At 40.3% G+C, this 13413-nt stretch overlaps 1 protein-coding gene across 3 annotated transcripts in view; it reads right to left on the reverse strand.

Annotated features, from left to right (window-relative positions):
* The window catches only part of LOC124622191 (putative mediator of RNA polymerase II transcription subunit 26), a 283782-nt gene that overhangs the window by 163473 nt on the left and 106896 nt on the right, over positions 1-13413 (reverse strand). For all 3 annotated transcript variants that reach the window (XM_047147835.1, XM_047147836.1, XM_047147837.1), the window contains one exon: positions 6456-6989. In XM_047147835.1, the coding sequence (XP_047003791.1) occupies positions 6456-6989 (534 nt within the window). The remainder of the gene's footprint in view (positions 1-6455; positions 6990-13413) is intronic.

Genomic DNA, 13413 nt, shown 5'->3' on the forward strand with positions numbered 1-13413 from the left:
TTGTTGTACTCAGATAAAAATTCTATGAGATTTCTTAATTACAACCTGCATCCTATTCTCATTTTGTGTGTGTACTGTGACGCGGGAGATTTGAAAGCGATTCCATCTTCAAACTCCAGGCATGGGTTATTATCAAAACTTTGTCTACAAAATCCCCACTACAGCCCATAGAAACCTGTAACAGGAAGTGTGAAACATTCTGTATATGTGAAAGAAATAAATACAACAACATTACTGAGTAGCAGCACTTATCAACATTTCCTACAAGTTAGCATTCGAATGTCAGTTTGATATGGATTGTGGTAGAGGGTACCTTCATTAACATATCTTCTCATTCAGAATAAATTTGATTGCTGGTACGAAATTGGAAAGCTCTCCAATTCTCATCAATTTCTTTGAATTTGATCCATTGATTTACTGACACTTATTAAACATATATTGCACCAATGTACCTGTAATAATACATCAGTTTACTGTTAAAAGCAGAACGCTCTTGGTTACATATAGTCCTTAGACCTCCAGAACATTCAGTTACAGCTTAACAATATTATGAGAAGGAAAGTCGCTACTCACCATATTGCGGAGATGCTGAGTCGCAGATAGGCCTATCTGTGACTCAGCATCTACGCTATATGGTGAGTAGCAGCTTTCCATCTCATAATATCGTTACAGTCCATCCTGGATTTACCATTGTTCAATTACAGCTTAGTTATTTAATAGCTCTTCTGGTTTCCTGCTTTGATCTTTAACATCTGGTAATCACTGGCCAACTGGATCATAGTGATTCTCTCAGTCTCCTGCATATCAGTTGTTGCAAATGGTAGTGACAAGTTTATCCACATGGAAGGAATCACCTGTGAGCTTTAGTGCTAGAGTTACATCTGGCACCAGGAGGTTGGCACTCACTACTATTCATGTTACTGCTTGGTTTCTGAAACAGACCTTTCCTGTTTGGTGTTGAAATAAACATACACAAAGACACAAATCACATCCTAAATTCAGCTCAGCAGTGACAGGTACAAACAGAAGGCTCTTTAATGTCACTCGTGAAGTAAATTATCTGAATAAAATTCCTTTATTAAGTTAAAATGAGTACTGTTTTGATTTTGCAGCCAAACTATGAATTTCATGCAATGAGATCTCCTTGCTACCAGATCTTTGTAATTTTTTATATTAATGGTACATGAATTTTAGAACTCAAATATCAGTTTTCCAAAGCTGCTTGATTCAACTGTCAAAATTTTCCGAGGAAATTCATTTCACTAAAATTAAGGAAAATTTTCAGCACTGATTGCGTGGCTCACTTGGTGGCATTGAGACTGGTAAAGAGATAAGTGATGGATTCCTGGTTCGAATCTCACTATGGTTTTTAATAGTTACATCATTTGGATATAAAATTCATCAAATATATGCATACATGCTGATTACCACAACCTAATCATCATTTTAATGAATATGCCTGTCTTCTTGTTTCTAATTACATCTTGCAAGCAAATTTCCAGTTATCATTGCAAATATTTTACAAAATATATTTTAAATTTTAAAAAATAATAACAATCTTTTGTACAACACTGTAACTAAGAATTTCTATTTGCGATAAAAAATGGAATTGTGTGTGCTATATGTAATCGGAAACAAGAAGTGCATTTTTCATAAGAAATGATCATTACATGGGTTAACTGGCACATATTTGATGATCTAAACAGTGTATGTAATCTAATTTTGTGTGTGTGTGTGTGTGTGTGTGTGTGTGTGAGAGAGAGAGAGAGAGAGAGAGAGAGAGAGAGAGAGAGAGAACAAAAGCTGCCTTTACTTTACTGAATTGAAGTTGTTTGGAAAACTTTAAAGTCTATTTTCTTGCGAATTATTGAGAATTATATCGAACTGCTTAAGGAAATTAATATTTGAGTTCTGAACTTCACATACCACAAATAAAACAAATTACAAAAATTCAACTGCTTCGTGTCCACCTTGTGCGATTTATAGAAAAGGTATTGAGTTTTTCAAAACGTGGAGAAACAAGAAGAGATTGTGTGAATGTTGCAGCTAGAACAGAAGAATCCACGCCTTTCACAAGATAAACCTTTTATACAGAAAACGAAGTTACTACATAGTGGAGGGTGGCATTTACCAAAGGAGGAGAAGAAGAAGATAAAATCCTGAACCAGAATTGTTCAGTTTTTGCTGTCAAACAGCAAACATATAATACAGTGGATTTTGAATTCAAGTTAATTAGTACAGCACTAAAAAGTATTAACTAATAAAGAGTTGTGTTTATTTCGAATTTCAATTGTTACAAATTTCTTATGTTGTTTCTGAAATATGTAACACAGTATGTGAAGTATTAAGGCTTGGGGACATAATAAATCCAGCAGACCTGTTAGTCTGGCACACAGAATTTTTTTCTGTATTTTCAGGTCAGAGCAGTTTGTATGACAACTGGATGCCTTTGAGAAACATCTGAACCATTCAGCACGGTGCCTCAGCAACAGTTGTCTGCCACACCGTGTGATAATATTCTTATCAAGACAAACCAATTGCATTGTTAGTTTTCTGCTAGTATCAACAATTCTTAATTCACTAGGCCTAAATTTGTAGTACTGTGCTGTGTGATTTTATTTAAGCTCGGACTCCAGCATCAAAGAGTTCCAATACAATACATTAAACACTCTATATTCATGGCGGAAGCTGCTTGCACCTCTGTGAAAAAACATTGTACAAGACTGAGAGAAAACTATAGCTTAAGCTGCTCAAAGAAGTCAAGATGGAAAGTGATATAAATGATCATGAGTTGACAAATGATCACTCTGAAATTGTACGAGTGTTATATTCTGCATCCACTAATGAACTGAGTGTGTTTTCAGCACAAGTAGTTAAAGAATGGATCGACACTGACAGAAATTTAGATATCAAAGAAGAGCTGACTGACAGTGTGATGTTAGAAAGTCTTTTCAATATACATCAGGAGCCATAACCTGAGAGTTATGAACAAGAAATGCTTACATCTCACATTCTTGTGGTGAGGTTTCAAAAGCCTTAAACGCTTTTGTGAAATTTGCGGACAGTAGCCAACAATATAACACTTCTGAAGTTATGAATCTCCACATCACACAAAATAATTTTTATCGAAACAGAGCTCAATCCAAGAAAGAAGTTAGCGTTTCTGCAAAGAAAATTTCAGCTAAGCTATCAATGGTAGATACCAGTTGGACATATTCCAAGCCTTCAGCAACATCAGATATCTGTGCTATTCTTTAAATACTGTGAGTCCAATTAAACTGCATCAAATCCTTGGTAACAATTTTTAATTATTACCTTCCACATGACCTTCTCAACTCAATGGTGCTTGTTTCATTTTGTAAATCACGTACAAAAAATTATTCATGTATATTGAACTTTTCTAAAACTTTGAACGTTAAACTGATTTACTTGATCTGTACTATACCCAACTTTTAATTCAGTTTTGTTTTTACAGAAAAGTAATACATACTTTTAATCTTTTTACACTATTGTCTATCCTGTGCTGTTTAATAAATAAGTTACTTCTTTTGTACATTAAAACTAGAGCGATACGTGAAATAAGAGAAAAGCTACTACTCACCTGTAGTGGACTGATGTGCTAAACGCTGTTAATATGTAACAGTAAACAGCGTTCACACTAGCTTTTGAGTACTAGCTCTTTTTCGTTAATAGTACACACATTCAATCAAACAGACCCACCAGTGTTTATGCATTCTTCTTAAACCAACCCATCTGTTTATGTGTAGGGTTGCTGTCCTTGCAGGCAGGCGAGGCAAACCTTTGCGCCAGTGGATGCCGTCATGTACCAGTGCACTCGTTAGGAAAACTGGGTAACAGTAGACATGTCCAATTTTGAGACTTTGTTATGACTTTAACGTGATGATAGATGTGCAAGCTGAAGTGGAAACTTACCCTCTACCGATCCCACATGAATTCTCTGCAAAATTAGGCCAAAGCACCTCATTAAGTAAAATTCATGAAAAAAGGGCGTTTTTGGATGCAGCATCAAACCAACAGAAGACTGCACTGCAGAGACTGGACAACATGTAGCTGCCCATCGATGTAGAAGACCTTCATGTGTTTCTAAATAAGACATACTATTATGACTACTTCATTGCAAACTTCGTTGAACTCTTCTTACCCAAAGAACTAGTTATGTCACCGAGGTGTAAATTTTGAATGGTTACCTTGCTGTCAACAAGCTATCCAGGCTTTGAAAGGTTAACTGACATAGGCTGCTTGCATGACAAGATAACACTCCTGGTCTAGTACGTGAAGTAGTGGTCGATGCGTCCCCGAACATTATAGGTGCAGTTCTGTTCTATAAATACCCAATGACACGGAAGCCCTAAGGCATATGGTTTTAAGACTTTATCCACCTCACAACAACACTACTTTCAAACAGAATGGGAGGACCTCACTGTCATCTACATAGTCCAGAACCTTAAATTAACAATGTAGGAAAAGATAGATTGCACACAAGACACATCAAGTTGCAGGAGATATGCGCAATTAAAAAGACACTCGCTTATAGCTTTTAGCCACAGCCCTCATCTGTAAACACACACACACACACACACACACACACACACACGTGCGACTGCCAACTCCAGCATTTCAGGCCAGGATGCACTGAATGGCATTCCGGCCCGAGATGCTGAAGTTGGTAGTCGTGTGTGTGTGTGTGTGTGTGCGCGCACGCGCGTTTGCACACTCTATTGACCAACATGAATAGATGTGTTTCCAGATCAATTTAAATCTTTATTCGGCCATTTCAGCTTTCCCCTTAACATCATGTGATGCTGTGTCCATCATTCACAAGGACCCGACGTTACTCTGCCTCCTAAATCAAGTGTTTCTGTTGTGAGTCTCAAGATGACAACCACTGCCATGTCCTGATTTCTTCCTCTCTTCAGGCTCAAGTGCTGCACCTCTTGTACATAGCCCACTGGGGCATATACTGGATGAAAGGTTGAGTGTGACAACACATATTGTGGGCCGACATTGACTCTGGCATTGTGGACCTAGTCCACTAGTGTTCTGCCCGCCAAGCAGTTTTGGTCCAACAGGTCACTACCTGGCACAACACTGCAGTGCCATAGGAGCGTATCCACCTAGATGTTGCTGCCCCATTTTTGGGCTCCAAGTGGTTGGTTGGCAAAGATTCTTTCTTTCAATTCACTTTTGCGTCAAGAATGTCCTAGGTCTCAACTGTGTTATTATTACAGTCCTGGATAAAATCTTTGATCTCGAAGGCACCGCACACACTACGGTTTCCGATACTGAGACAGACTTCACCTCTTATGACTTTGAACAGTTTTGTGCCCGTAATGGGATTCAACATCTCCGTACTGTGCTTTTCCATTCAACCTCGAATAGCAACGCACAATATTTTGTCCAAACATTAAAGAACCAGCTCTGAAAGGAAATGACATCTAATGCTCTACTAAAGACCTATGTAGTTTTCTAGTGACTTTAAGGACAAGTTTGTTTGACAGCCACACCCCAGCAGGGCGAGTTACTGGCCACACTCACTTTTTGCACTTGGGCACGTCGCTCCTACCACCAGCACATGTTGTCAGCGAGGGCTCTTTCGTTCCACGTGAGCACCCAGTGTGGGGCCACAAGTTCCAGCACCACCAACTTGGACCCACGGTATGAACTCCACGCGTCATGGGTCCGTGATATAAATTGTGGCCTCTGCCCACAGCCTTCCACGGCACCATCAAAATCAACTTTGTCTTCATCATCACAGTTAGCAGCCATCTGCATCTCCACACCTGGTGGAGCTTCTGTTGCAGTGGCAACTCATGCAACTTCCATCGAGCCTCGTTCTGCACTGACCATCCGCAGCGACACCCTTGGGCACCAATCTGCTGCCCTTCCTGGTGGCAGTACCTTCACACCAGGCACCACATGCTTCTTTTTCCATGGCTGTTACTGCTTGAGGGGAAAAGGGATGTAATGGCATCTCTCAATATCAGTACGGAAACAGAGCATATCCCAATATCAGTATAGAAACAGTAGCTGGTGGAACACCACTGTCAACCACCGCAGAGCCAATACCTAGACGGCATCTCTGACCAGGGGTGCTCTCCGACATGGCCACACCTACCAGAATCGTGCACATAAGCTCGCCCAGGGCAGTCTGATCAGATGTGTGAAATGAACACGGTTGGACTGCTCGCTTAAAGATAACCTGCACTGATCCATGTTGTGTTCTGAAATATTCAGTCTCAATCTGTCGAATAAACTGGGATGACTATTAGTTTTGAGTGTAATTGCCTTTACAAAAGATACAAAAAGTGTCTCGACATAATATCATGTGGATACTCACATTACTTTGTCCAACTTCCGATTTACGTCATAAAAGATGTGAAAACTAATTTTGTTAGAGGAGAAAATGATGAAAAACACACAAGTATTTAACTTACCTGCATTTCCAGCAGTATTAATAGGAACACTTGTGAATGTATTTGCATAACCACTGTTGTTGCCCAAGGCAAAGTCTTGTGGCTGCTGCGACGTCGAAGGGGATCCTAATGCAGGAAGTGAGGATTTCACTTGTAGCTGCTGCTGAGGCTGTGCCTGGGTCTGAGTCACCTGCATCTGATGCTGGGCTATTACTCCACTGTTCTGCTCAACAACATTAGCAATAGACACACCACTGCTATTCACTATGTTGTTATGGTTTATACGACGCGAGTTCAGCAGATTGGCTAGAGTCATCTTTCCTGGACTTGACGTAAGGATCTTATGCTGCTGAACACTAGAACCTGCCACACTGCTGTTAATTAGCTGCTGAGAGTTTGTCAGGCTATTGCTGTTCAGGAGGCTGAGTATCGCCGCATTATTCGTCGCCGGCTGTCCGGGTGCTGCATTTGACGTGCCGACAGAAGGGATGACCGTCGAAGAAGACGCTGCTGCAGCTGCGGCAGCCACTGCTGCAGCCGCTGCTGCATTTGCGGCTGAAAAGCCAGGTAATTTTGTTAATAAGGTGGCAGACATGAATCAACAAACAACGTACATGCAATAAATAATTTCCATGTCCTTGTGAATCTCAATGAGACAAAGCATTCAATCTTTTATTGACTACTTCCATCACTGTCACAAGCTACTGACAGTACAATGGTTGCCGACAAGGGTCACCTGGAGCCTAAGATTAGACACCTACTACTTGTTTGCTGATAACACAATAATGGAGAATGACATATTATGTGACCAATGTTCCATAAATAGTGTGAAGATGAAAGACAATCTTAAATTGATGCACTGCTTCTTGGCAAGTGTATTCATGTCACAATTGTCAAGGGTCACTGTTTCACTTTTTAGTCTTCAAATCATACTGCACATAATATTCAAGATTAAATGCTTCCCCCTTAACATTATAAAAATAAAATTGTAAATAATTTTTCACTCGATTTACAGGCAACACACATTTCAGTTATTAGCAATACTTTTCTTCTCTTTTGTAGCCTCATTCTTTTCTAAAGTGATGGATCAAATACAACAGACAATGATGAGCAATTTGCTCATTATTAAGTTTCTTTACCATAAAATCAACAACCTGCAATGTTATTGAAGACAGTTATATTAAGTTGTTCAACAAAATTCTGCTTCTTATATAAGATTTCAGAATATGAGGATTCTGTGAAGAACAGGAATTATTGAATAATAATCCGGTTCTTGTGACTTGCATATTTTCCACACAGCCCATGGCGCCAGATATTTATTTCGCTAACCATCGATGTCAAGAAACATGTGCATTAGTACATTCTCTGTAGAAATTTCATAAAGCTCAGGTCATGAAGGTACTTATGTTTTATTGTTACAACTGATTAAAGAGATGATTATTATTATTATTACGAGTTTAAAGCAAGACTTCACAACAAATGTGCTCTGCAATCAAATGATCAGGAGAGGCCTGCAAGCAGACGGTCAGCAGTCTTGCAAGCAGAGAGTACTGTAGCCCCTTCAATGGCACGGGAAACGCGGTGGTGAGACATATCAACACTTGTATAAATGAGGAAATCGATACCAATGGAAACAATTGGAGAAATCAATGCTACCTTTGTACTGCTTGTCGATTTATACAGATCAATTACTTCATGCTACAGATCAGTGCAAATTGAGTGATGGAAGCTTTTTCATTTTCCAATTCAGATGTGCTATGTATCCCGATCCCGATCCCCCCCCCCCCCCCCCCAAAACTAATAAAATCCGTGATAATAATATGCTTTGTACAATTTGTTCAATGCTGCTAAGAATGTCACATGTCGCATCCACCTGTGTGCCTCTGATATCCACACTTCAATAGAGCGCTAAAGACTTTGCAAGCTGGATCTTAACTTTTGTCTACCATAACCCATGTAGGACACATTATTGACATGTTTGATAACAGCACCACATGCAACTGTTCTACCTGAAGTGGATGTGAACATTCAGCTGCAATTATGAAGTATTCTTTTATTAAATCATCATCTGTGAAAGTGCTCAAGGACTTTCCTAAAATTTTCTAGCTCACCAGAATGACACATTTACGTCATTTTTCTTCCTCGTCTTCTTCCTCTTCTTCAGAGAGGTCTCTTTTCAGTTTTAAAACCTCTGACACATGCTCAGGTCTTTCACATTTTCTGTCTCCGTATTCTTTGACGTGATAAAGTGTGTAATGCCTTTGTAAAATGAAGTTCCTGAATGAATCTGGTGTTTTAAGATACACTAAACATTTTGTGAACCAATCTTTTTGTGTAAAATAAGATTCCTCGCACAGTAGATTGGAGTGAAAAGACACTGTCAACTTACAGAATACAGACCCATCATTGATGATACTGGATGACACTGTCGTCAAAACTGACCCTCCCATTTCACAGTTGATGCTTCTCCAGTGTTGTTGCAGCCAAATGATGCAGGTGCATTTCCGTCACTTCCCAACTGCTCTCCTTGCAAGCTAACACATTCAATAACAGAGAATTGTTATGGCTCTGTTTAAAGGGACTAAATTACTTTGCTGTCAATTACTTTGCTGTCAATCCCTCAATTCACAGATAAATGACAGAAAATTATATGAAACGAGGGAAGGAGAATTGTCACTCCAGTGTTGTGACAGTGTCATCATGATTTAAAATGTGCATGACTATTTTTAGCAGGATAGTTAAAAGTGATATAACACCCAGGCAGGTAAAAACTGTAGCTGGTCACTGTAGAAGATATGAAATGTCGTGTGACAAGGGCCTCCTGTCAGGTAGACCGCTCGCCTGGTGCAAGTCTTTCGATTTGACGCCACTTCGGCGACTTGCGCGTCGATGGGGATGAAATGATGATGATTAGGACAACACAACACCCAGTCCCTGAGCAGAGAAAATCTCCGACCCAGCCGGGAATTGAACCCGGGCCCTTAGGATTGACAGTCCGTCGCGCTGACCACTCTGCTACCGGTGGCGGACCTAAAATCTTATGTTTTGTTGGGCCCCCAGCATAGTATACGTCAGTATAAGATATTATGAAAATGAATGCTCCAAACCAGCTGCAATAAGGTAATATGTTTTTTAATATTTAACACGACAGGTCTGTTTTGGCTTATCACCATTATCAAGTGACATCTAGTTGGAAGTGATGACCATATTGCATCTATAGTAAAGTCTGTCTGTCATGTCTCGGTAAGTATAATAGTTCTTGTAGCTACGAAATGTAAAAATACATTTTTGTCAGATATTTTGACAGTTCAGTTTTAATAGTTCTTTACTATGATGCTATGTCAAAACTATCAAAACACCTGACAAAAACATATTTTCCACATTTAAAACTGTATGGAAAACTAAAATTGGGTGAAGAAATGCAGACTGTATGGACTAAAGTGTGAACTAGCTTAAACAGTTAGATATACAAAATTTAAAAATGCACAACAGTGCAGAGGGAGGAAGTAGACTGAAGTCACTTAGGGCACATGCTGCAGGGAGAGGTATTCCACGCACAACCACTCTAGACACCAAATATGAAGGTGCATTTGATTTTGTTATAAAATCCACTTTCACTCAGAAAGGTAGGATTTTGGTAGCTGCTAACCCATTGTCCTCAGGTATGTGATGTACTGAGGTAGACAGGTTGACCGTTCATCTCACATCAGCCAGCAGGTCACACTCATCAAGAACATGGGCAATTATGAGAGAACTGCCACAACTTCATTGAGCGGAGTCGTCCTGACACCAAAGGAAATCATGGGTAAGTCTGGTATGACCAATACACAGTCGGCATAGTATGATGCCATCTTTCAGAGATGCCTGAAGAGAAGTATGCCACATCTTGGTGGTGACCTTGATTGCTCTGAGTTTGCTGAATGTTGGTAGCAGCTGCCGTTCCATATCCCAGGTTTTCAAAATGTGATGTTGCAGTTGCTATCATAAGTCTGTACTTGATGCTCAAGAGTTCAAGTTTGTCTTCTGTGGTTGGTTCTTTAGCTAATTTGTCAGCTCGTTCACTTCCGGGAATACCCAAGTGGCTCGATGTCCAATGACTGTTAGTCATACCAAACCTATGGTAGTCAACTAATAGGTCTTTGATGTCAGCAAGCAAAAAGTTTTTGGTGTAATACTGAGCTGTGTTGTAAGCAGCTCATGGAGTCTCTACAAACTGAGAAGGCTTTTAAGGCAAGAGTTTTAATAGACTGCAGAGCTGGTAACATGCCAACCAGCTCTGCAGTGTATACACTACATACATTCAGCAGTGTGTGCTTCTCGTGCCACCTTGAATGTGCAAAAGCAAAACTGACCTAGTCGCTGACTTTTGGTACACCCGTGAAGATGTATGTCAAATTTGGGTCGACATGGAAAACTTAATGTCAAATTTGGGTCGACATGGAAAACTTAATTAACAGGCCTGTGAGAATGGTGGGATCAGCATTTTTCTTACGACCACAAAAGAAGTCTATCCCACCTGATCTAGCCATTTTTGGTCTATCCCAGCTGGTCAATCCATCTTTGGGCAATTCGTAAACAAGATGAACTGCTGGTTGTTAGAAACATAGTTGAGTAACACGGACTGATACGCATATTGAAGACTGTGACTACATAGGTCACCAATAGTTGCTGACATCTGATCGTCAATGGTGACATATCAGCTTCCACAGCAGGCCATCTGTAGGGCTCATATGGAAAGCTCTAGTTACCAGCTGCTTGCCACTCTGGTGGATAGGGCCCAACAAGCTCAGTACTAATGTTGCTGCCAGCTCTTAAGCAGTATGTGGGTGCACAAAGTCTACAAAAAATGCACAACATGAGTTTATACATGAAAAAATTGATATTAATGATTAAGGGCCTAGTTATATACTTTCAGTATGGCTCCTTGAGGTTAACATACTGTGGTGCGCAATAATGTAGAGCTGTAATACCAGCAAAGACCACCCACATACAGCGACTGTGAAACCAAAGGTCCGACAGCAGTCATGATCCCATCAATTACGATAATGAAGAGGGTCATCCAAAACGCTATAGAACTCATGTCTACTAAATGGAATATTGTCTGATTCAAGGCCTTGCACATGGAAGAATAAATAGTTTTGCTCTGTCAGGTGCTTCCACATCAGGAAATTTACATGGCAGTTAAAACATGCAGACACTTTGGTGAAGTGTGCCACAAAACATTCAGTAATGACTGTCGGATTAGTACAGATTTTACTACTGAGGGAGATGCCAGAAATTATTGTACATGAAGGGTGGCCACAAATATGGTGAAATTTACTCCACACTTGGGATAACGGGGTGCTGGCTCTCATAGATGATACATACTGCACCCAGCACACCTGCTTGCAATTTTTTATTACAATTCACACTTTTGCTCGAAGTCTCTTGAATGCTATCAAATGTTCCACAGAAGGATAACAGTCGTATTGTTGGAGTGCCCTTCAACATTCTCTGACAGCCGCCACAATGTTTTCAGACCACCACACAGCACAGGAGGAATAGGATATCTTAGCTTCTGCAGCGTGTACAGCCATGTCAAAAGTTTCTTGAATAACTCCTTCAATAGCTTTATCTTGACTGGTTTCAAAAGCTGCTTTGGAGGTGCAAGCTTGTCAGCTGGCTTTCTGAAGGGTCCAATGTGGCACACGTTATATTAGTCAGTAGTCTGAGAAAGAGGGACTGATAGGAAAATGGTTCCTGTCACAGAGGCCATTATGGATGGGCCACTGAATCAAGCATAACACGCTCAGGCAGCAGAGAGTACAATCTACGACTGAGTATGTTCCATGGGCTATACTGAAATGTGTTGCAGCTCCAATGTTAAATAGGCACACATCCATTTCTGAAATTAATTGTTCCATTATTTGGTCCTTGTCACCTGTGGTTTTGCTTCAAAGGATTTCTAAGAACCGTGTCTTCTGAAGTGCCACACCAACTATGGAGTGAGTAACCATTAACTGACGGAGCTTTGCCAGGTGGAAATGGTAGCCATTACAGTTCCACTGAAGGAAAGTCAGATTGGAAACTGAGACGGCAGAGAACAGGAAATGGGAGTACAAATAACTATGCTGCTGAGTCACATTCCATCTGAATGTGAGGGTCTCATGGGCTCAACCTCTAAAGGGGATGAAAGCCGGATCAACCCAGAACAGCAGAATTCATTTTAACTTTTGATTTATCCTTCTTATCCCTGCAAATTTTCAATTTCTGTGTGGTTAACAGTGACATGCCACTAGGGCTATAAGTTTCAGTTTGAGACCTTGTCATCATGCTAAATGTGTACTTTGACACAATGCTTGCTAAGTTACACTTACTTTCAATTGGGAGGAGTTGTTCAAACTTCTTCTTAGCATCTTGAAAACATGGGTGGTGAAGTGCTTTATATTCCTGGATTTTCTTCTGCTTCTTGAAAACTCAACACACTGGCAAACAAGGGGGTGGGGACTGCAGTTCTTAGCAGTTTAATGTTTACATATGTGACGGATTGTTCAGAAGGACTGCCCTCATGTTCCTTCCATGCTCCTCACAAGTAGTGCAGTGGAAAAACATATGTCCAAGTTTCTGGAACCTAAGGTGTCTCACAGGAGGAAGAAACTATGTCCTAACATCACACCTATAAAACACGACCTTAAAAGATTAAACACTGCCCTTCAAAGGTAGGATGAAAGCTCCAGGGTCCACCCTGTCACCCTTAGGTTCTATCTGGTTGCAACAAACAAAATGGACTCCATGTCACTATAGCTTAACACAGAGTTCATGTGGTTGTAACATCTGGTCCTGATGGAAGACAAACCCTCTTGAGTTCTTTACAAGGGGAGGTGTAACTGGCATATCCTTGAGCTCGTCATACGCTTAAAGTGCTTGTGATTGGTTAGCATACAAATTCTAGATCACCAAAGATCTATTTCTCATCTTCTCTATTGCATAACTCCTCCAA

The sequence above is a fragment of the Schistocerca americana genome, chromosome 7 (genome assembly GCF_021461395.2).
Source record: "Schistocerca americana isolate TAMUIC-IGC-003095 chromosome 7, iqSchAmer2.1, whole genome shotgun sequence".
NCBI classification, from domain to species: Eukaryota; Metazoa; Arthropoda; class Insecta; order Orthoptera; family Acrididae; genus Schistocerca; species Schistocerca americana.